At 58.4% G+C, this 24,274-nt stretch overlaps 1 protein-coding gene across 2 annotated transcripts in view; it reads right to left on the bottom strand.

Moving 5' to 3' along the window:
- Positions 1–1,633: 1,633 nt before the first annotated feature.
- The window catches only part of CXXC5 (CXXC finger protein 5), a 35,362-nt gene continuing 12,721 nt past the window's right edge, over positions 1,634–24,274 (bottom strand). For both annotated transcript variants that reach the window (XM_028103617.2, XM_028103618.2), the window contains exons 2-3: positions 4,288–5,357; positions 1,634–2,681 (exon numbers count right to left, since the gene is read on the bottom strand). In XM_028103617.2, coding sequence (XP_027959418.1) covers positions 2,637–2,681; positions 4,288–5,187 — 945 coding nt within the window. In that variant the 5' untranslated portion in view covers positions 5,188–5,357 and the 3' untranslated portion in view covers positions 1,634–2,636. The remainder of the gene's footprint in view (positions 2,682–4,287; positions 5,358–24,274) is intronic.

The raw sequence follows: 24,274 nt of genomic DNA, 5'->3' as shown, positions 1-24,274 counted from the left end.
ATAGAGGCCAAACTGGATGAGGTGAGGGGCTTCGAGCTTCGGGTTTCCGTGTGGAGGGGGAGGCCCAGGAGCCATGGCTGGGCTGTGGGTTGGCACACTCAAAAGGTACAGGCTGGCTGAGTCCCAGCAACCCCCTCCGGGCTGGCACTGGAGCCGTCCACCCCACACCTGTAGGCATGCCAACGAGGGCTGGCCGAGGCCATCTGCGGCCTGTGTACTGCCAGCAGCAGGGCGGGGGGCAGGCCGGGGCCTCCTGCCTGGGTGCCCCCTGCTGGCCAGACTGCCCACCCTGCCGCCCACAAGGACGACCGCCCCTGCCCACCCGAGGATCCGGAGGTGCTGCAGTGTGCCTTGGGCAGGGGACGAGGGCGCCCCTGGCTGCAATACCTCCCCCTACTCCCCGCTGGACACCCCCCTCCGGCAGAGCCGCCTGGAGAGATCACAGGCAGCCACATGAAAGGGAATTTTTCCCAGGCAGAGCTGGAGTTGAAAGCTGCCTCCCCCCATCCCCGCCTGCCCCCGCTGTGCCAGGCCAGGCTGCTGAGCTCCTGGTGCTCTAAGGGAGCTTGTGACACCGGGAAGGGGCCGGGGGTCAGAGCCCCCACCCAATACGTGCTGCTTTTTCTCCTCCCGGGAACAATGGCAGAGGCGGGCGGCCCATCTCCCCCAGCTCACTGCCCACTCACCTTCACAAGTTGCCCCTTCCCTCCTCCCAGAAAGCCCTCACCCACCTGAAGCGAGGCCCCTGACATTGTCAGGAAGTCCTTCTTCCAGTCTAGCCTCCATCTCAGCCAGGCTCCAAGCAGCTGGGTGGGAAAAATGTCTGCCCATCAAGTGGATAGGTCTCATCCTGCAGGCCGGCCTCTGTGATGTGCAAGGGTGGGGGCCATGCAGCTGTCACCCCTTCCTGTTCAGGCTGCCCTGGCCTAGACCATGTGGCTATGTGGTGATTTCCCCAGACATCTGGCCTCTGAGGTCGCAGACAACCTTGCGCCAACAAACTTTCTGGGGGTGGGGAAAGTCGCTGAAGGATACCGCGCCCCCGCCCCCCCCCCCCCCGCCCCCGGCTTCAGTCCAGCCGCCCTCAGGCCTGAAGAGGGATATGGGCGGGGAGGGGGGGGGGTAGGGGTTTTTCTGTGTGCATTCTGGGCACAGCCAGGTTCCTAAAAATCTGAGTTAAAACTGCTCCCTGGGGATCACCTCAGTGGTTGGGGGAGCAACAGATCCCTGCAAGAAAGAACGAAAGAAAGCCAACAGGCCACTCGGGCCCCACCTCCGGTCCTGCTGGCTGCTCTGCACTGGCCAGGCCCTGACAACAGGTAGAGAAGGTGGCCCCAGGTGAGAGAAGGTCCCTGGAGGTCTGGGTTCTGAGGCAGAGGGTACAATCGGGCAGGCGAGAATGTTCCAGAACCAGCCATTTCCCGATTAACAGCACTTCCACCACGCCAGCCAGGCTGGCTGTTCCTGCTTGACCCCCCCTTCAGGATCTGCCGGACCTGACTCCCCAGGAGATCCCGACTCTCAATGTCCCCGGGCCATCCTTCCTCCTTCCCAGGGTGGCTCCACATCACCCCTGCCCAGCAATAGCCCCAAGCCAGCCCCCCCAAACCGGAGAGCAAGAAGCCAGCGGTGCTTCGTGACACAAACATGCATTCGTTTTATTCACAAAACAGCCTGGTTTCCTAAAACAATACAAACAGCATGTTCATCAGCAGGAAGCTGGCCGTGGGCAAGGGGGCCCAGGCCGCAGGGGGCCCCCCCAGGCACCCACACCCACCGGCAAGGGGCCACGCAAAGAAGCCCTTTCTTCTGTGGCCATCAGCAAGGCCAGAAAAAAAGGACTTATTTTCTCTAAGGGAAGTAGCCAGGATCGGAAATATCGAGACATGGGCTCCCCAGATCTCAGTGGATAAAGGAACAGAACTTTCATTTTCGCAAAATCATCGTTGTCGGGGTGGGGGATCCCATTCTGGGGACTGCGAGTGCAGCGTGGGCGGCCTGGGCCCAGGGGTGGGTGGGCTGCTCCCCCCTCCCCGCTGAGAGCCCCTGGCCGCAGCTCGGCTCGCGTGGATGGATACGGAGGGGCTTCGCCGCGGCGCCATCAACATTCTCTGTATAAACGTGAGTGGATTCTCCAGGCAAACTATGCACTATTTCATGGTCGGAAAGAATCAAAGGAAGTTTAAATGAGGGTGGAGTTAAACTGTGCTAAATTACAGTAGTGCTTATTAGTAACTAGATTTCAAAAGGTTACAGAAAATTTACATTCTCTACACAAAAACTGCATCTCCTGCACAGACAACATCGACATCGACACAGGAAGGAAACTGATTGTCCATTCTTTGCCCAGGAAGTCTCGGTACTTTATAGATTCGTCTCTACCTCTTTTTTTGTTGTTGTTGTTCTTCCGAAAAAGCAGTTAAATTTTTTTTTCCTTTTTCTTTTTATACTAGGGACGTGGAGATGTTAAAACGACAACAAAAAATATATATATAAAAACAGGAATGAAATCTGTGAGAGAATATTTTTGGTTCTAAAGACGGGTGCATCCGTTTGTCTTCGCCCGAATCCCTTGCCGGAGACCACACGAGCAGTGACATTGCACGGAGAGGGCAAGCTTTGGGTTCCCGCCGCCGTCACTGAAACCACCGGAAGGCGGCTCCCGTCGGAAGCATCACCTTCTGGCGGGGGCGGGAGACAAAAACAAGGAGAGAGTTCAGTCAGGGTCCGGCGGGGCCTGGTGCAAAGACGCTCCCCCGTGGATGGCCTCGTGGCGGAGGGACGGGCCTGGAGTAAAGGCAGCCACCCCGTGGAGTTCCTGCCATCCTGACCAGGCCAGAGAAGAAGCCTTGACCCGCGGGGCTGCTGGAGGGCCCGGAGCACCCCGAGGCCCCCTGAGCCACTGTGTCCAGGAACCCTCCTCCTTCCAAACAGGAAGACCCATTCCCCCGGTCCAAAGGCCACGCGCGCCAGGTGGCTGTGGTGCGTCTGGGGGCTGTGTACGTGGTTCTGTCGAACGAGCGTGGGAGCGTGCGCACTGGCTGCCTGTGTGGATGTGCGGCTCGAGCTGTGCTACGGTGGCTAGTGCGTGTGCAGCTGGGGTGGGGAGGAAGGAGACCGGCTGTGTTAAGAGGCTACATCTATAGAAAGACTGTGGACTGGGCAGGGAGGGGTGTGTGTGTGTGTGTGTGTGTGTGTGTGTGTGTGTGTCTACAAGAGATGAGAGCGGGTGCCTTTGTGTGCATATAGGTGTGTTCTCTGGGCAGGAGAGCAGATATATGAGGTTTGGGGCTTGGGGGTGGGAAGTAGCCGCGGCTGGGATGTCATTATTGTTTTCCAACCATTCTGAACATTTGCGTCCAGCCCACTCATAGAGGGGCGGGGCCGGGGCCGGGACAGCAGGCTGAAAAGATGCTTTTGTACCCAGGCCTGGCACCACCGCTAGGCTGCCACGGCTGGGGGCACAGGGACAAGCTCTGCCATGAGCGTGGAGAGAAAGCAGCATGGGAACCCTTCTGCCTGCTTTAAGCCCCTTCCTGTGCAGGCTGCCTTGGCCTAGACCATGCGGCTATGTGGTGATTTCTCCAGAAAGCCAATCATCCCAAAGTGGACAGGCCTGGCCTACACCCCAAGATCACAGCCACCCCCTCACCCTAGGCCCATAGGACCCCTGGCCATTTACCTATGCAGCCAGACTGACCTCAGGGCCCCAAGAAACCCCAAATCCGTCAAGGAGATGTCTAGACACAGGGTTCTCCCAGGCCTCAGGGCAGGGAAGTGAGCACCGGGGCGGCCTTAGGGGAAACGCTGGGCTCTGAAGGGGCAAGTGAGGGGCTTACCCCTTAAAGCCACATGGTCCACAGGACAGAACCCCTCAGGTGGGACAAGGAGAGCCCCAGAATCTCAGGGCACAGACTGGAAGCTTTAGGATACGTCTGAAAGTCAGAAACTTGGGACCTAGAAGGAAACCTCAATGGCTGGCCCAAAACTCCAGGAAGGGGTTCAGAATCCCCGGGCCTGGCCGGAAATGCGAGGCCCCCGCCTGGAAACTCGATGCTTGCCTTGCGAACTACGACCTAATGAGATCTCAGGATGTGGCGCTGACTTTCTGGGCGGTGAACTGGTGGTGTCTGGGAGCCTGCTCTAGAACCCCAGAGCCCAGGGATTGGCTGAGCAGCCCCCAGACACTGGCCCAGGTAGGAAAAGGAAGGTTGGGGGGGGTGGGGGTGGGTTTGGACTGCCAGACAGACACAAGAGCCCACACACCTCCCTCTAAGGCGCGGTTACCTCCAGAGCAGCGGAAGGCTTCTTTTTGAGTTCCTCACATTTTCTGAATTTGCAAATCTGATGGCCAGTCTTTCGGTTCCTACAACTGCTGCACTGCTCGCAGTTGATGCGCCGCCGGCAGGGCGCGCACATGCCGCAGCGTTTCCGCTTCTTCTTGCCCGAACTGATGGCCGAGGCCAGCTCTCCCTGCATGGGGTACTCGGCCAGGCCGGCCATGTGCAGCGCGCTCTCGGCCAGGAACACGCCCGCCGGGGTCATGATGAAGAGGCCCGGGTTGATGGGGAAGGCGCCCAGGTAGGGGAAGTCGGACTGGCCGTTGAGGGCCTCGGCGCCCGCCACGGCCTCCATGTCAGGCAGGCCGGCGCCCGCCTCGCTCATCAGCGGCAGGTGCTCCTGCACCACACGCTTCAGCATCTCCGTGGACTGCGCGAACTGTTGCAGCGTCAGCTGTCCCTCGGCTGCCAGCTCCGTGGCCCGTTCCGCCTTGCTCAGCAGGCTGGCCACAGCACCACTTTTGTGCTTTGAGGTAGGGTTGCTTTTGTCCACGGCCATGGCCGCCGCCAGGTCGTGCCCATTGGCCAACAGGGAGGCGGCAGCTGCAGCGGCGGCAGCCTTTTCAGCAGACTCGCCGCCCATCATGCTGCCACCGCCCCCGCCGCCGCCCCCGAAGGAAGAGTAGTGGGAGAGAGGGCGGGAGCGGCGCAGGCTCTTGTTGAGGGGTTCGCTGATGATGCCGCTCTTGTTCCGACGCTCGGGGGGCGGAGCATCATCCGCCACCGAGGCTGGCGTGGCAGTGGCCACCGCCGCACTCTTGTCGGCCACTCCCGCCTTGGGGCCGCTGCCGCTGTTGCTGCTGCTACTGCCACCGCTGTCCTGGGGGCTACTGCCGAGGCTCGACATGGTGGGGCCGAGGCCCAGAGCCCACTGCTGGGGGCGGGGGCGGGGGAGCTGCCAACCGTGGGGCGTCCACAGATGAGCACCGGCCCGGCTGCCCACAGCACAGATGCCTGGTGGGCCCTGCTGTTCAGGGCAGGCTCATGGTCAAGTGTCCACGGGGAAGGGTCTTCACTCTGTTGGGACAAGAGGGGACAGAGTCAGGGCGGCGGTAGACATCTCCTTCCCCCACATCACCACCACCACCACAATAACGGTATCACTGCAAGCCCACTGTAACAACTGCAAGCCCTGCTGGGCACTTACTACGCACCAGACCCAACATGGTTAGGTATTTTTTATGTGTACTATTTTTTTTTTTTAAAGAATTTTATTTATTTATTTGACAGAGACAAAGCGAGAGCAGGAACACAGCAGGGGGAGTGGGAGAGGGAGAAGCAGGCTTCCCGCCGAGCAGGGAGCCCGATGAGGGGCTCGATCCCAGGACCCTGGGACCATGACCTGAGTCGAAGGCAGACGCTTAACGACTGAGCCACCCAGGCGCCCCATGTGTACTATTTTTTTAAGATTTTATTTATTTATTTTAGAGAGAGGGAAGATAGAGAGCGAGCAAGCACAAGTGGGAGAGAGCACAGGGAGAGGGACAAGCAGACAAGGAGACTCTGCGCTGAGTGCGGAGCCTGATGCGGGGCTCGATCCCACAACCCTGAGAGCATGACCTGAGCCGAAACCAAGAGTCGGACGCTTAACCGATTGAGCCACCCAGACTCAGTGAAGACTCACAAGCACCCTTTGAAGTAGTGGCTAATAATTCTCTATTTTATAGACGAGGGACGCAAGGTTTAGAAGACTTGACCATGGATATACAGTTGCCAAGTGTCACAGTGGAGGCTCAGCCAGGGTCTGTACAGCCCAGATCTCCGGCCAGTTCTTCCTGGGCTGGGGGGTAGGAAAGAACTGAGATGTTTATTAACCTCGGAGAGTTATAGAGTCACATTCTGCTTCCTAATCTTCCTTCCCTGACCCATCTACAAGGATTTGGAACAGCCTCTGTAAAGCTTGAAGGTTTAGACCAGAAGTCTGGGAAGTTGGGATGCCTGGGTGGCTGAGTGGGGGCGTTCGACTCTTGATTTCGGCTCAGGCTCAGAACGTGATCTCAGGATCGTGGGATCCGGCCCTGCATTGAGCTCTGCGCTCAGCGGGGTGTCTGCTTGAGATTGTCTCCCTCTGCCCCTCCCCCTGCTTGCACTCCTGTGAGTGCTCTCTCTAAAGTAAATTTAAAAAAATCTTAAAAAAAAAAAAAAAAAGAAGTAGTAGTAGTCTGGGAAGCTGCCCCTGGACTCTCATTTGTCAATTCCTAATACATACGGATTATCTCAAGGCTCTGACAAGTCCTGCAGGGAAAAGAAACTGACTTAAAGAGGTTGCCAAATAGAGCACAGAATCCGTATTTCAAGGAGCATGTACCCTCCTGCTAGAGGGCAGGCAGCACTGTGCCAGAGGATAAGCCTTCTCCTGTAAGAGTGGAAGAACACACTGTGCACATATCGGGACATGCTTCCTCCTCACTCTCTCTTTCTTTTTTAAAGATTTTTATTTATTTATTTGACAGCACAAGCAGGGGGGAGCGGCAGGCGGAGGGAGAGGGAGAAGCAGGCTCCCTACTGAGCAAGGAGCCCGATGCAGGGCTCAATCCCAGGACCCTGCGATCATGACCTGAGCTGAAGGCAGACGCTTAACCGACTGAGCCACCCAGGCGCCCCCTCCTCACTCTCAAACCACAGTCGTCATTACCTCAGACCCCACTCTTGTCTCTACTCAGGCCTCCCTGCTGTGCTCCGGACTGGCTCCCAGATGGGTCTGGGATGAGGTCCCAGTGAGAGCCCAGAGCTGGGGTACGCTGTGGGCAGCAGGGGCCTCTGGCTGGTGCAGGCTGGGACTGAAAGTGGGTGTGACCCTCCAGGGAACAGAGCCTGTTCTTCGGCCACATCCACATTTCTGAGGTGCCCTTCCTAGGACAGAGCCTGCTCTGCTCAAGCCCCAGGATCAAGGCTTATGAGCAGTCAGGCTCCTTGTCCAGGAGCGCTGGAAGGAACTGTCCAGAAGGAGCGGAGTGGCAGTTTCCTCATCAGCCCTGGCTCTCTAGCATCCCTTCCTTGCCTGCCTGCCTGGCCCATCAACCCCTGGGAGAGGGGCGGGAGGGAGGGCCCAGCCTGAGCAGCTGGTGGCTCGGGGGGGGGGGGGGGGGGCGCACATCTGGCCAGGCCTGTCCCGCCCTAGGCTTGGGGGCGGCACACAGACATCTTTGTCCCCAGGCAACCCTACCATCCCCCAGTCACAGGACTCTGCCGGGCCTGGTCCCTGGTCCCAGGAGGTCATCTAGTCCAACCTTCTGCACTTCCATAGGGGGAAACTGAGGCCCAAGCCGGCAGGGTCCCCTGCTCCGGGACTGCTAAGGAGTGGCCACAAGGAGGAGCGAGTGTAGGAGAGGGAAAAACTGTCTCCTGAGTGAGGAAAAAATGGCAGGCATCAGCAGACAGCCAGACGCTCCCTGCCTCTCCCCAGAGGGCAATGGCCCACGTATACTCCTTTCTAGTGAAGGCAGATGGGTGGCAAGGAAGAGCTGGGCAAGCTGGCAGATTCTACCAGGACAAACCCAGGAGGGCCTGGCAGGGTGTCCAGGCTGGGCTGAGGGTACCACAGAGGTCAGAGTTGTCTGAGAGGCAGAGCATCGGGTACAATAGCTGTGTTCTGTCCCACCTGCTAGGAGCTAAGCCCAGGGTTGCTCTTCAGGCTGTCCCTCAGAAATCGGCACCCCTTTAGGCGGCAGTGACCCTGGCTCGGTGTCGGAGACTAGGGCCAACGACCGTATCAGCCCATCTGAGCTCAACTACCCTGCCCTGGAGCGCACAGTCCCAGCAGGCCCAGACATGGTGAGGGAAGAAGACAGGAGAAGGCAGGAGCCCGTGGGTTAGAGACGTGGGGGAGAGGTGGGGAGGGGAGCAGTCCGCGCCCCAGCCCCCCTGTGTGTCCCCGCCTCTGCGGCCTGCTGGCTGGTGGCAGAAATCGATAGCTGCATTAACGCTGTTCTTGCTCTCCTCCCTCCCTCCCTCCCTCCTCCCAGCTCCAGGATCTGGCTGTGTGTGCAGGGCAGGCAGGTCAATTAGAAGTCAGCTCCCTCCAACACGGGCGGGCGTTCAGGGCTGGTGCTCTGGCTGAGTGTCTCTCTGCTTTTGTCTCCATCCTGAGTCTCGTCGTAGGGACCAAACCTCATGTTCTGTTCATCTCTGGCCCCTTCTTTGAATCTCTCTGATCGTTTCTTTTCTTTTTTTTCCTCCTTCCTCAGGGACTTCCCTCTCTGAGCCCCCCAGGTCCTGGGACCTACTGAGCTATGGAGCAGAGGACGGGATATGTCATCAAACAGGTGCCACAGGCAGAACACTGGTTTGTCAGCCACAGAAACTGAAGGTGGGGAGTACACAAGGGGGACTGGCACACAGGTTAACTTTGTCCTCAAACCCCAGAGTGGGCAGATACCAACATCTAGTTAGTCCCCAAAGCCCAGGCTCTAAGCTTGTTCAAAATCTGCTCCTATACCTGGCTCATCTCCTTTAGACCCTGGGAAAAGCTGATGCCCTGGTCCCAGTGGACCACGGACCACAGGGCTTGTCTGCCCTCCTCATGGTAGGAGAGGACAGAGAGGACATAAGACTTTCTCCCAGGCCCCAGCCCTCTACTGCAAGGCACACAGCAAGCCCTTTGCAGGCCAGGAAGGGCCTGGCAGTGCCCAGGCAGCAGGGGAGGAGCTGGGGCTGCGTTGAAGCGGAGCGGGAATGAGCGGGAGGGAAAGCTGGCGGGCAGGCGGGCGGCGGCGGGCGCATCCATCATCGGCCCTGCCAGGAACGCATCCAGCCCCCAAAAAGAAATACTGCGCCTGAGGAGGGACAACAAAGGGCTCCGTTTCATCAGCAATGCGGAGCCAGCGCCCCGCCGCCCCGCCAGCCGCGGTCAGCCCACAAAGGACCCCTTTGTCCATGCAGGAGCCGGGCCGGCCGGGAGCTGGGACCAGGGGCTGACGGGCGGGGACAGAGCCCAGGGGGAGGGGGTGGGGGGGAACCAGTCCTGGAGAGCTGGGGGGTAGAGAGGGACACGGGGGCAGAAGAACAGAGACAGGTGGTGCAGAGCGAGGATCATGAGACAGAACTCGAGGAGCGGGTCAGAGAAAGAGGGACTTGGAGAGGACAGGGCAAAGGGTCAAGGTTAGAGAACAGAGCCTCATGGGAAGCAGAAAACGGAGGGACTGGGCTCAGAGAGATCCAAGGCTCCTAGCCCAGCTCGGAGACTTGAGGTTCTGACAGACACGGAAACAGCGCTGAGGAGGATCCTAGACTCAGGGACCTGGGGACCAAGAGAAAGCAGTTGGACATGCCCATGGCTCTGAGAGGGAGGCAGGAGGTGGGTGGACCCCAGCCCACTCTGGCCAAGGGCAGGCAAAGCAGAGATTGCTAGGGAAGAGCCTGAGGGTCAATGGGTTCTTGGCCTCAGGGCCTGGCCACAGGACCCAACCTCCTATGGGCTCTAGCTCACAGGCTACGGCTGGGGAGGCAGGGAGTCAGAGCTGGGGCCGCTCTCCTGACACTGGGACCATCCCACCGCCTCTCCTCCCAGGCTCTAGCTAGCCCCAGAAGACACAGACCCACCCCTCTCCAATCAGCTCCCGGCACCAAGTGACGCTCAGGGTCCCTTAACTTACTAACCCTATCAGTTAGCATTTATTGAGCACCGACTGTTATCTCAGGCCCTGTGCTCCTGAGCTTTACATGGAAACCAGGGAAATAGAAACTATTAAGCAGTTTCAGGGATAAGGGAATTGATGCTCAAAGAGGATCAAACTGTCAGGCCAAGGTCAAATGCCTGGTTAGAATTTGAACCCAGAGCCCAAGTGTGAGTCACCCTGCTGTGTGACCACCTTTGCTCTACCTATGCAACTGACAAAGTAGCCCAGGGCAAGGTGACCCAGCTGTCCCAAGGCTGCCCCCACCCCTCCAGGGTTGTTACCGTGCCTGTCACCTTTATGTGGATGGGGGGGGCGAGCTGTCACAGACCCCAGGGAGTGTCTTCACCTGGGGGGCTTGGAGATGCCCAGGTAGGAACCCGGAATGCTGGGCCGGTGACATCATAATGCCAGCCAACAATGAGGTCACCAGAGGTGATGGTAATGCCCTCACTCCCACCCTGAGCTCCAGGGGAGCCAAGATTCACCCTCAGACAGAGCCTGAGCCCTTCGGGCCAGACAGCAGTGGGGGCAGGGGTCCCGGTGGGAGGGATGGTGCCGCCTGCACAGATACGCACACAGGTGCCCCACAGTGAGATGTTCTAGAAGTTCGGGTTGCACACATTCCCCCCACCCGTTTCCCCAACAGCTGCCCCATGCCCGGGGGTACTGGGGCAGACAGCGCAGGATCCGGACTCGGCACTGCCCTGGAGGAGTACACAGGGGCTGGGCCCATGGTCCCATGAATCAATATGAAATGAGAGTGGGAAGGCGACCAAGTGGAGCACTGGGGGCCTTTCTGGAGGAGGAACTGCTAGCCTGTGAGTTAAAGATGAGGAGAGGTTACCAAAGGGGACATGAGCCTGAAACAGTTCTTAAGAAAAGGGGAAGAGGGGTGCCTGGCTGGCTCAGTCAGTAGAGCATGCGACTCCTGATCTCGGGGTGGCAGGTTTGAGCCCCATGTTGAGGGCAGAGTTTACTTAAAAAAAAAAAACAAAAAAAAAACGGGAAGAGGGTGTGAGGTATGGTCGTGAAGCTGGCAGGGTCCCAAATGGGCAGGGCACTGGGGCCAAGGGTAGGATTTTTTTCAAACAGCTTTACTGAGGCATGGTTTACACACTATAAAATTTGCCCATTTATAAGTGTACAATTCAGTGATTTTTAATAAGCTTACAGAGTTGTGCCACACCACCACCGCTGCCAAGGCCAGAGTCTGAGCGAGGCACCATCCCTCTCTTGCTCCTTTGCTGGCTAGAACAAACTTCCAAGCCGTCCTTCCTGCTGAGGGAAGGCTTCCTGGAGGAGGGTGCATTCTGGCGGGGCCTCGAGGACCCCGAGCCACCGGCCCAGCAGGGCACACCATTCCGCCATCGTCTGGGTGGGCCAACCCTGCCGACCTGCACACTCCAGCTCTTCACACTTTTCCCCACACTCCCCTGTGCACTCCTGACATCCCTGTTACCTCCTCTTCACGCCCCTCCACCCACATTGGTGGCTGGTCTTCCTGGCCTCCAAGGGAGGTGAGATGGACAGAGAGACGGATGGTGGGCAAGCCAGTGGTGGCAAAGAGCACAGACCACAGGCTCTGGTGGCTCAGCGGAGCTGCGGCTGAGCAAGCGGGGGGCAGGGGGTGGGGATGTCGTCTCTGATTTCCATGATTCAGCCTAGGGAGTTTCCAGAAGAAAAAAAAGCTCCACTCGGGCCCAAGGCGATGCACATGGAGACACTGGTCTTGGAAGCTGGGAGAAAGGCAGCCGTCACCCGAGAGCACAGGGCACATATCCAGCCACAGATGAACACACACACACACACACACACAAGCACATACCACTGCTAACACCCAGCAGATGGCCTGGGGCAGGGCATGCCCTCAGCACCACTAGACTCACCCCAAGACAGAACAGGGGGTTAGAGTCCTATTTCCCTGACACTCTTAGACCCCTCCACCTAAGGCAGGCACAACCCCATTGCCTGAAGAATGAAATCTGCTGAAGAAAAACCTGAGGAGTCCACGGGGCTCTATTCTCCCTTACAGAGCTCCCAAAAAACCGTTGGAGGAGGGGGTCAGCCCATTCCATGGAAAGGAACACTGAGGGCCCAGGCAGGAGGTATGCCCTGACCTGGGGTTCTAGGGAGTGATCTCACACACCTCTGATAAAGACAAAGGCTTCCTCACCAGGCACCTCCTTCAGGCCAGGTTCCCTCCCTACCAGAGTCAAAGGATCAGGAGGGCCCTTTCCTCTGTGTGACCTTGGCCTATGGCCTCTGAGTCTGTTTCTCTATCTGTAACATGGAACCAGGAGGATAACAGTTACTATGTTAAGGAAGGAGGACTTCCTGTGTGCCAGACGCTATATGCCTTGTCTCAATGAGTCTTCCTACACACCTTCTGAAGGAAGATGATGACTGGCCCATCTAGAGCAAGCAATTCAATAAGCAGTTGAGATGCAGAGAAAACGGATGCCCTTTCCATTGGGGACCCTCTGGATCCAGACTAACATTTCCCAAAGTAATGTCTGAGCTGACATCAACCTGGGGTCAGAGCCACACACTGACTTAGGATCTCCCTCCCGGTGGACAGTGGAGGAAGGTTAGCTCAGAGGTAACCGGGCCAAGGAACTAGAGGAGGGAGATCTGTCCTTCTAGGGCTTGCGTGTGAGGAGCAAAGGTGTTAACAGGGCCATCTAGGGGACTAGAATCCTAACATCTAGGTTTGGGGCTCCATCCTGTCTCTTCCTGTTGATCTGACCGTGCCTTCCCCCACAATGAGTCTCAGTTTCCCCTCTGTAAAACGGAGAATGGTTCTTACTTCTTACCCCAAACTGTAGATCCCTGAGGAAAAAAGTAGAGAGACACAGGAAAAAAGACTCCAGATAGTGACCTCCTCCCACCCTCCAAATCCCAGAGGACTTGAATCTGCCCATTAAGTGATCTGCAGACAGGGAAACTGAAATCTGGAGAGAAGCTTCTGAACAGGTCCTAGGGTTGAGACCCTATGAGGCTTACTGGGGAGAGGAGCATCTAGCTCCTTCCCAATGCTACCATCTCCCCAGAAGAAATGATGATAGCAGACCCTCATAACACACACTCACTCTACCAGTACGGTGCTAAGCACTTTACACACATTTTCTCACTGAATTTTTTTCTGTAACTCTTTAGTATTGTCACCCATTTACAGATGAGGCCACTGAGACTCAGGGAAGTAAAGTCACCTGCATAAGGTCACAAGGTCAATAATCAGCAAAGCCAGGATTTGAAACCAGGTCTGTGTGACTGGCTCTCCAACACTGGCCAAGGGCTGGCTCTTCAACACTGACCAAGGGCTCTGAGGGACATGGAAGGAGGGCATATGGCGGGAGGCTGAAGACCAGTTCAGCCCAGCCTAGGGGTTCTGGGGTGAGGGGGAGTGGCTCTCAGGCTCTGGGCAAAACACGTGAAGGCACTGTTGCAGAGAAGTCTGCAGCTGTACCCTAAGGCCCAGGAAAAGACAGGGGAAGGGGCTGCGGGTGGGCCGGACGGGCCAGGCTGGGCCAGAGCTCCGGGCATTCCGGCGGCCTCCGCAGGAAGCAGAATGGGACGGAAACCGGCTCCTGCCTCCTCCCCCAGAATCCTGTGGGCAGCCCAGCCGGGCCGCACAGAGGCCCTCTTTGTGCCTGCCCCAACCCGCCACCCGCGGCTGGCCCAGGGTTTTGAGTTTCCTGGGGGGGTGGGGACCCTGTCACTGCTAAACCTCCAGCTACCTCCCCCTCTCAAGGGTGGCCACAGCAGTCCACAGCTGGTGGAGGAAGTGAATGGATGGCCAGGGCTACCCCAGAGACTCTGGGGGGCCCGGAGTCTGTCCACGTCTCATACCCCCAACACTTACACACCTTAATTGGGGGCTGGCGGCAGGCAGGGACCCAGGGAGAACCGAGAGGCCATCCCCTTTAGCCGGCCTCTCTGCCAGAAGCCACGCGTCCACCCTGATGTACCTGGAACCCCCCATCTCACTCCATCTTGGTGACTGGGCCCAGGTTGGTGTACATAGAGAGGCTGGCCAGGATGGTAGGGCAGTCTGTCTGTCAACCACCATTTCCCACTCTCCAGGGGCTCCCTGGACACACAGAGCACATCGAGGGGGAGGCCTCAAGCCCACTTCAGCATGTCAGGGACAAAAGCCTCTTGGGTGGTATAAATGTGCTCAAGGAACACTGGGCCCCAGGGAGTGAGCTCTGGCTGGAGTGCATATTGTGAAGAGTAGCACTACAGACCAGTAGGTCTGCGTGTGTCCACCTAGAAGGTGCGTCAGATACCGTACATGCTACATGCACGAGAGAGAGTGTGTGTGTGTGTGCGCGTGTGTGTGTCTGGGGGTGGGGGCTGGGTGTGTCCAGGTGTATGTGCACAGACTCAGATGGCACCCTGTGGGTTTGAACACTGATGTATACACAGGGCTTATATGCCTGTGTAGGTGAAGGTCTTTGTGTGTACAAGTGGAGTGTGTGCTACCTACATCCCCGGATGTAAGCATATGCCTGAGTGCGCATGTGTGTGCGCTACAGTGGTTTACATGGTGGCTGGATGTTTGTGGGTTCTTCTGGTCCGTGAGCGTCAACACACTGTTGCCATGTGTCTACGAGGGTGTGTGTGTGTGCGTGCGTGCACACACGTGTGCACACACTGTGAGCTATATCAGGGCTTCGGGGGTTCTGAGGTATGAGTGTGGGGCCCAACTGGGATGGGGACGGTGCAGACAGGAACTAATGCCAGGTGCTGGGGCCCCTATGGAAACAGGAAGCTGCCCACAGGTGTGCCTGGGCTGTGGTGGGGGCTGGGCTCCACCCACGTTCAGTTTGTCCCCCTGAGAAACCAACCCAGGGATCCAGTAGCCGAAAGCCCGTCCCAGCCACGAGGGAGGCACCTTCCTTGCCTGTGTGCTGTTCAAGACGGAACAGCTCTGACCAGCGTCTACCCGCCCCGCCTGGCCTGAGCATGGAAAAAACTGGAAAACAAAAGCCCCCAGACCGCAGGCACTCCCTGCAGAGGCGTGGGGGAAGCAGGCAAGAGGCAGGAGGCTGAGGAGGAAGGAGGGAGGTGTCGCCGCAGCCCCGGAACACAAAAATAATGAGGCGAGAGGGGCCATGGGGCCGAGCCGGCTGGTTCCGGAGTCGCTATCTGACCTTGACAGATGCCACAGCTGGGCGCCGGGGGAGAGGAGCCACGGTGCAGCACAACACCCCCCACCCCCTGCCACCTCCCCCAGGCCAGGTCGATGGACGTCCAGGCGGGGGCCCCAGCCACAGGCAGCCACCCCACCAGGTGGGAGAAGGGAGGCCTCAGAGTGCATCCCAGCTGGGGGGGGGCGGTGTGTGGCGGTGGGAGGGCATGGAGGCGAGGGAGTGGGGGCAGGGCCTGGCGGGGCCCGGGAGGCAGCAGTGCGGTCTCCTGAGGGCACCCTGGCCTTCAGGTGTGGCTGTGTGTGTGAGAAGCACAGAGCATGCTATTGTGCTTGTGTGGCTGCGAGGCTGAGTGTGTGCGCGGAAGGGAAGCAGAGTGTGACTGTGTGTGTGACAGAGACAAAGATCATACTTGTGTGTGTCCTTGGGGTCACACGAGGCTGGAGAGTCAGGCTGAGGTCCCTGAAATGGGTGTGGCCACACCACTCAGGGGTGGGCACCGATCCCTCCCCTGGCCCCTTCCAGAGCCACAGCTGTCCTGGAGGGTGCAAGCCACGCTGGGGCCAAGGAGGGAAGGAGGACAAAGAGAGCCACAGGCCCCCCCCTCACCAAGTTGTCACATGCGGATGGAGCCGAGCCGCCCCTGCGGCCCTTCCTGGCCTACTCTCCCTCCCACAGTGGTGGTGGTCCTCGGCATCAGTAATGGACACCAGGCTGGGCACCACGACTCTGGGGACCCCCATGAGGGGCTGGGTGTGAGCTGCGGGAGGGGATGCTGGGCTGGAGGCGGATTAACAATTCCAAGCACTGGCTGCATAATTAAAAAATCATTACAGGCGGGCGGGCAGAGCCGAGTGTGAGCTCACGCTCAGAGCAGGCGGGGACACTGCCATGGCGCTCCCCCTCCCACTGCCTCCCCGAGGAAAAAATCCCACCTGCTAATATAATTATGGAAAAACACAAGCACAGAAATTTGGTTTCAGCAAACAACGTGCCTGAGTGCCCGGGGCCTGCCTGGCCCTCAACACAGGGAGCAGGCCGGCCACTCGTGCCCAGAGCTCATGGCAGTGAGGTAGGCCCTGCTGGGTCCATACTCCAGACCCTGACCTCCACCCTCTCCCAGCTCACAAGAGAGGGGAGGAGGGGCACAGAGAGCCCAGTTCCTCAAATCCCAAATCCAGGAGAAAACTGGTCAGTTCTGATAGTTTACAAACAGGGAAACTAAGGCTAAGGAATCTGCATAAGGTCACTGTGTTCCTGACAAAGCGGAGGAGGAACTGGATTCCGCCGCACCGGTGCAACAACCCCTCAGGAGCTCAGTACCCCCCCATCCCTTCCCCTGCATCTCCCAGCTTCCCTCTCTCATCAGCCATCGCAACAACCCCCCCCGCCCCGCCCCCCCCCCCCACCGCCACCTCTGGCTCCTTCCACTCGGTGAGTGGCTCTCTCTCCCTGAGACTGAACGGGACTGTCCGACCTCCGACCGTGTGTGCCCGGGCCGGGCCGGAGCTCCACCCCCCTCCCCGGACCCCACCGTGGGGTCGTGGGGGCGCCCCAGCCTCCCCGTTCGGGGACAGGGCGTCCTGGGCTCGTCTGGGTTAAGCCAGACGAGCAGAGCTGGCTCCCGCCCCGAGAAGCGCGAGCCAGCTCTGGGGCACAGGCCCCAGGACGGCAGGAACAGCCGCCATCACCTCGGGCCTGGAGCGGGCGGCGGGCGGCGGGCGGCGCGGGGAGGGGAGCCGGGCCTAATTAGTCGGCCTGGGACCCGGGGCGGGCGCCGGGGCGGCAGACGCCGCAGCCAGAGCCGCGCAGGCATGTCGGCGGCCGGCCGGGAGGCGGCGGGGAGCCGGGAGGACGCGGCGCCCTGAGACGCGGTGGGACAGCCAGCCTGGGAAGGACCGGGCCGAGGAGATTCCGCACGGAGCGGGCCTGCCTCCCCTCGTTCCTCGGGGCCACCAGGCGCAGCAATTAGAGGCTTTCAAAGTTTGTCCTTAATTGGTTTCATTTTTGCCTCATAAATGATTCATGGCCCCGGAGGTCTGCCAGGCGCGGGGGGAGTGGCAGGGGGAATTTGGGGAGGCTTTTGCCTGGAGCCAGGCCCCCTACCTGAGGCTGGGGAGAGGATGACAGGGGCTGGGGAAGCCTTGGGCAGGTGGGATCCTCCAGCTAAAATAAAAACCCAGGCCCTCTCCTTGGGGCACTAATTAGAAACTGCAACTCCTTCTCTGCAGACCAAGCTCTGTGTCCAGGCCCAGAGCCACTGCAGCTGCTGGGGCCCTGGGAGCATGAATAATAATGTAATGATAACACAGTAACAGTGTCAACAATAATAATAACCATGGCAAACACTTAAGGAGTTCTTACTAAGAAGTTCCAGGCATGGAGCTAAGAACAAATGTGTTCTTTTTTTTTTTTTTTAGAACAAATGTGTTCTTTTAACCACTCTCCCACCCCCAAGCACCACCAGGGAGAAGTACCAAGACCCCCATTTTACAGATGAAGAAACTGAGGCTTGGAGAAATTAAGGTCTGCCCTCTGACACTCTAATGCCAGAACTCCTCACTTCCCGCTCTCAGGAGCACAGGGCTCAAGGCTGGAGAGTGGGAACACTGCCTGCCAGGTGGATCTGGAGCTGCAGGCCCCAGGGAAGTCGGGGAAGGTGCTGAGGCCTGCAGAAAGACCCCAGGATGCACCAGCAGCCCCACACCCACCTGGGCCAGGTTACCTCTGCCCCTCAAAAGGCTGTGTTGGTCTTGGCTAAGTGATGTCCTCATGGGGCCTTAACTAGTCTATCTGTAAAATAGGAACACAGGAGCCCTATGACCCCCGTCTAGTGCTAACTCTGTGCTGGGCATGGGAAACACGGAGATGCCATGGACTCCACCCTCAGAGAGCTCCTAATTTAGGAGACAAATGGACAGACACACACGCAGAAGGGTTTAACAGCCTGTACAGAGCCCTGAGCACTCAGCCTATGGCCTAATGTGCTGGAGGGCAGTACCACAGAGCTTCTTGGAGGTGAGGTGGGCAGAAAAAGCTTCTCCTTTCTGACCCTATACCCAGCTTACACGGGAGGCTCCGGGAATGGGTGTGGCCTGCTTAAACCCAAGCCTAGAGTCAGACCTTGAAAAAATTCAGAACTGCAGAACACATCGGAGTGAAGGGGGATGCAAAGTGCCCAGCTCATCCTGCCCTATGATGGTCACTTTTATTCTGAAAAACTATCAGAGGTGAGGCTTACACAATTAACTGCAGGGCCCACTGGGACCCTGGGGACGTCCAGAGGGAATGTGCTAGACCAATCTGGGAGTGAATGCTGTACAGAATGACTCCCCCTAGAGGGCCCCAGGGCTCTGGGCCGCTAGCTGTTGGCTCTTGGGGGCCTCACAAGTATCACCTCCTCTCAAGTCCTAGCTCCTCTGCCCCAACTCTACATGCGCCAGACTCCCCTCCAAAAACCCGGTGGCCTTCTCAGGCCCTGGCACCAGCCCCGTCCCATTGGCTCCCCGCTCTCCCACCCAGCCTGGTACCAAGGCCAGACACTTCAAGTGATACCTCCTTGTGCCTCACCACAGCCCTCTGAGTGGCTTATGTGATCATCCCCATTTCCCAGATGAGGAAAACGTCTCAGAAAAGCTAAGATACCTGCCTAACGCCACACAGCTTGAAGGAACCCAGGTCCAAACCTCTTGAAAGCCCATGTTCCTCACCTTGCTGGCCTCCTGCAGGTCAGTATCCCTGACCTGTCCTATGGGGATCCATAGGGCTTCCATTTTCCCTATTTTATAGATGGCCACCTCTTGCCCCAGTCCTGACCCTTCCTCAGTCTGGACAAAGGCTGTACAAAGCCCACACTCCTCCAGACACTAGAACTTGGTCAGACTCTTGTGGTCAGGGGCCCTGCTGGGAGGTCCTAGCAATGGGGTGCCTATGTACCAGGGGAGCCCTGGCGCACAGGGCCTCCTGTCTCAGCCAACTGGGTCATCGTGAGGATTAGGTAGGGTGGTGGACGAAGCCCCTACGTGAACACACAGGGCAACACAAATGTCTGATGGTAGGGTTGGGGGGAGGAGGCACAACGGTACCAGGGGTGCCAGGGTTGGGGGGCTGGCCACGTTCTCTGGCCCTCTCCTTTGGGAACAGAGTCAACTTTAAGGCCCCTATCACCCACACTTGGGACGGGGCTGCCTGTGGGAGCATTCCTCCCCTGGGAAGAAGCCTAAGCTTTATACACCCCTTACACCACCCTGCTGGAGGACAGAGCTTAAGAGGTGGGCAAGTCATATCCTCTCTGGGCCTCAGTTGCTTTATCTGCACAACGGACCTATTCTGTCCCTTGAACCCTTTGGGTAGAAGTTTAGAGGTTTTGAAAAAAGGGATTTTTAAGACATGGGCACACCATTCAGCTGTCTGCGCTGGCTGTGAGCACTCGAGACACTGGAGTTGGTATAAAGAAGCCTGACAATGGCTTGTTGAACATGCTAACAAGTGGCTGAGTTCTCAGGATGCCCAAGTGCATCTCGCTGGTCCAGCCAACAAACACTTTCCAGGTGCCTACTCTGAGGCAGGATACCAGTCCGCCTCTTCGTCCTCACTGTGCCTCTGCCTGGCCCACCACGACCGCCCAACCAGGTCACTGGGGTCCCCCCCCCCCGCAAGTCTGCCCAGGAAGCGGCGTCTCAGGCGGGTCAGCACTGACGTCATTAGGACTGGCTGGGCGTGGAGCCTGCCACCTCCGGAACCACCAATTAATTAACTTTTTCAAATTAATTTCCCAAGCAAAATTCCATAATTACATCTATCTCCATCAGGCCGCACTGGGCAGGCAAGAGGACCCCGCACTGAGATCGGATGTGGGGTGAGGGATGACCACACCAGCCCCAGGACCAGGGCAGGGAGGTGCTGGGGGTTGGGTTTCACCCCAGCAAAGCAATTGCCTGATGTCCTTATGAATGCCGTCTGGAAGGGAAGAGAGCTGAGATGTCAGAGCCCACCCCACCCCAGCCCCCAGTCAGAAGGTGGGGGCGCTCAGGGAGACTCATGCTTGCCCAGCTCATCCTGCTGCCCCCATCCCCCACCCCGTGCCCCCAAACCACGGTGGGTCTTGGCAGGGCCCACTAGCAGCACAGGCACTGTGAGGCTGAGAAGGCCGCGGCTGCAGCGTTCTAATTTCCCAAAGGGGCTGAGATTAATTAGCTCGCACACAGGCGCAGAGAGAGAGAGGAGAGTGGGAGCAGGGCGGGGAGCACCAGCCGAGGAACTGGCCGGCGCCCCTCCCTGCCTGCCCGGCAGGCGGCCTTGACAGCCTGGGTGCTCTGAAGGTCAGTGGCCAAGCCGGCTGAGCCAGCAGACTGGCGCTGTCTCCCTCCCAGAATCGCTGAGGACCGAGGTACCAAGAGGACAGCTCAGGGTGTATGTGGGGGTTCCACTGTCACCACCATCAGCAGAGTCTGTACCAGGTGTTCTGTCCATACAGGATCTTGTTTTATCCCCACAGGAGCCCAAAGAGGTAAGCACCATGGTCCACCCATCTCACAGATGAGGACACTGATTCTCAGAGCGGAGTGGGGCAGTAAGTGTGGACGGTGGAGGTGAGACTAAAAAACCCTGGCTGGCCCAACTCTAGAGCCTGCCCTGCTCCCCCTGGACCCGTGGCCAGTGTGAGGGCTGCAGGAACCTTGTGCACGGGGGACCTGGGGACGCCAGGAGAAGGCACGTGGGTGTGTGTCTGACTAACTTACCCCTCCCCCAGAGACTGTGCATGGCAGACTCTCAGTCATTTCACAAATGCAGAAACTGAGACCGGAAAGGGGAAGTGACTTACCACACAGCCCAGGACCCTAAACCCAGAGTCTGCCCCTCCATTTGAGAGAACACAAACCTGACTCAGTGACCTCTAGTGAGCCCCGACCTAGGGCCACACTGTGCCTGGTGCTGTCTTTGGCTAAGACACATCACTTGGGGAGGGGGGAGCTGGGGTCACTGCTGGGGCTGCCCCTGTATATAGAAGGTATCTCCAGCTCAAGGACACTTTCTCAACTACTCTGTGCAGAGCTCCCTAGAAGGGAAAGGACTCCCCAGGAAGATGGGAGGGTGGGGATGGGGGAGGTATAAGACCCTGACCAGGCCCCCAAGTGGCTCCCACAAGCCTAGTAATTAAGTTTCCCAGAACTTATCTGCAAGGACATCCCCCAAACCCTAAGGGGTATCAATCTGCTCCCTGGTGCATCCCCTGGCCCCCTACCGCACTCCCAATGCATCAGGCTCACCCTTCCCAGGCCCAAGGAGTCAGCAGTCCCAAGGGCCTTGGGTCCAAACCTGGGGAGTGCCCTGAGATAGCAGAGGTCCCCAGGACAGCCAGGGGCTGGGCATAGGTGGGGAGGAGGCTGGCCCAACTAGGAACATTATTCATCATGGGATTACGGAGGATGCGTAGGCCTGCCGCCCCTGCCCCCAGGCACAGGTTCAGGTCACGAAAGGGTCCAAGTGGGCTTTGGAATCAGGGTTCCTCTGTAGCCCCCAGCCTAGGTGACCTCAGAGAATTTGCTTGACCTTGCTAAGGCCATTCCTTGGTCTGTGAAATGCACATGATGACAGCCCCACCCTCGTCTGGGTCCTGGAGAGGACACAAGTTCTCAGGGCAGGGCAGCACCCAGAAGGTGCTCAACAAATGATAGGTGCTCAACAAATGATGGCCGTTATTATTTTTACCGCCATCATCAGCCAGCAAAAGAGTGGTAAGGACTGTTCAAGCCAGGGGTGCCAAGTAACCGAGGTTGTGGCCCCGGTTCTGTCACTGTCTGCCTTTGAGTCTGAGCCAATCCCTGTGCTTCGGTTTCCCCAGCCCCACGGAGAGCACTCCTCCCCCGTCCACTTACCTGCAGGAACATAGGGAGAGGAGCGAATGACAGAGGTATAAAGTCTGCAAGGGGGGCAGCACTCCGCTGTCCAGGCCTGCATGCCTTTTCTGGCCACAGGAAGAACCCACCTGTACATCCTGCCAACCTTTCCTTCCACCTCCCAGGCCCCAGCACGGCCTGCTCTATGTCAGCACTCCTTCCATCTCCAATGGTCCCGACCGCTCCTTCATACAGGTGTGTGCCTAGCCCCTCACGACACTGCAAAGAACCCATGTGGCACCTGGAAGTCCCTGCTGAGTCTAACTTGTGGTCTTGCTGTGTACTGAGGGGTTGGGGAACTGAGAATGCCGGGGATCTATGGTTGGCTCTGTTTCCTCCCATATCGTAAAGCCCCCAGGAATGTCCAGGCACCCAAGGACTCCACATTCCTCTCCCTGGATCCAACCCATTGGTTGGATGCTCCCCCCTCTCTGCGACCCCAGGATCAGCCTCTTCAGTCCCCCACCTGAGCATTCCCATCTGAGAACAGCCCTAAAGAAGGCTAAATCCAAGACAGTCTAATTAAGGAGTCCGTATTATGGGGTACCCCTCCCAGGAAAATGCCAGCTTTGGTGGAGCAGTCAGGTCGGGAGGAGGTCCGGACTCACCTGGAGATCCAGGTGTGTGACACAGTGAGAACCACACCCCACCACCTACTTCAGGTCCTGCAGCTTTGAGACACAGAGATAAGGCTCATACCCATTTTCCAGGTGGCAAAAGTGAGGTCAGAGCAGCCTGTGATAGCAAAGTAGGCAGTGATCAAGCCAAGTTTGGAGCCTAGGCCTGTCCTACTCCAGAGTCCAAGGCTCAGAGGACATCCAGTCCTCCTGACTGACTGCTGCTGTTTGTTTACTTCAGCATGCCTGGGCCCCTCTCCCCTCCCTGACCATTGTCTAGGCCTTTATGAGGGAGATATGCGTGGCCAGGAGGGGGGGAGCTAGCCTGGGCCTGAGTCGTAACAGTCACTTGCCCCTTGAATCTCCCTCCCTGGGCTCTCTCAATCCTGTAGATCCAGAATGATCTGTAGTCTGGGTGTTGGGTGGCTGTGTCTAAAGCCCTTCATGACCATGAAGTCAGACCCATCAGACTCAATTCTCTCACCTGAAAACTGGTGTTTTTTTCAGTGTATGAAAAAGAGTTATGCCCCCAGCTCTGCCCAATCCAGGGAAGGCAAGCCCCAGACCCACTGCGCAGAAGCCTACAAGCCCCCCGAGGGCATCCCTCCAACCCAGCAGCTCAGCCCCTCCTTGTATTCAGGTCAGCTCTGTACCCATTTTGCAGGCCAGTAGACTAAGAACCAGGAAAAATGTCTGAATTCTAAGTCTCAGGGTACTGGCTGCAAGGTGGGGGAGATAATGAGAGACGGGGGAGCCAAGGGAACTGAGGAAAGTAGGTGCCAGGGTGAGCAGGCAGGCTCCTGGGGCACAGCCCAGTAGGTCAAGGGGGGCCCTTCCCCAATTTCCAGCACCCCCCAATCTCCCCAGGAACCGGCCCCCTTACTGGGGGCAGCAGCTGGCCACTTGGCCCTCCCCAGAAAACTGATTTTCCACGGCTTTTCTTTGCCAGGACTTTCCTCTCCCTGGCTCCTCTGCACCTCTCCCCCACTCACCCCCAACACGCTCTGCCCAGGTCAGAGTTCCCCATCCTGGAGGGCAAGGTGGGTTTATCACTTCCAGGCCTGAGACTTAGGCCTCTGCCCCCAGAGAAGGCCAAGCCGGCCGGGGAATGGCGGAAAAAACAGTTCCCTTCCCACCCGCCCAACAGAACCCAGCTGACTCTACATGGCCAAGGACCAGGCCTCTTTTGTGTGACCCTAAAGGTGGGATGTGGCTAAGTGGAGCCCCAACTGCGTCTGGTGTGTGCGCACACACCAGGCGCTGTAGTGTCGGGTCTCCCGGCCCAATCCTATGGAAGCGGGCGGCCGCGGCCTGAGCACGGAGCAGACCTACAGCTGCTTTGCCAGAGCGGGGTCTGGGGTCCTCCTGGGAGTGCGGAACGCCCACACGTGACTCTGTGGGGCCATTTGCCTACGTGTGTGCCGGCGTGTGTGCGTGCCAGAGGCCGGGGCGGGCAGCATACGCGTGAGCGCGCTTCTGGGGTGTCCACAGCTGATGCGATCGGGCCATGCTGTGTGTGTCTGCTGCGTGTGCCGGGCTGTGGGGAACTACGTGCGCTCAGTGAACATGTCTGTCCCGAGCGTGTGCCCCGGGGTGTGCCATGTGGGGAGTGCGTGAGTGCACTCTGCCTGCCAGGCCGCAGGGCCT

This window comes from Eumetopias jubatus, unplaced genomic scaffold (assembly GCF_037043125.1).
Source record: "Eumetopias jubatus isolate StellerSeaLion01/CBP00866 unplaced genomic scaffold, mEumJub1_p1.0 scaffold_5, whole genome shotgun sequence".
Classification (NCBI taxonomy): Eukaryota; Metazoa; Chordata; class Mammalia; order Carnivora; family Otariidae; genus Eumetopias; species Eumetopias jubatus.
Note: the sequence above shows the minus strand (reverse complement) of the source record. Positions and strands in the feature narration are given on the sequence as shown.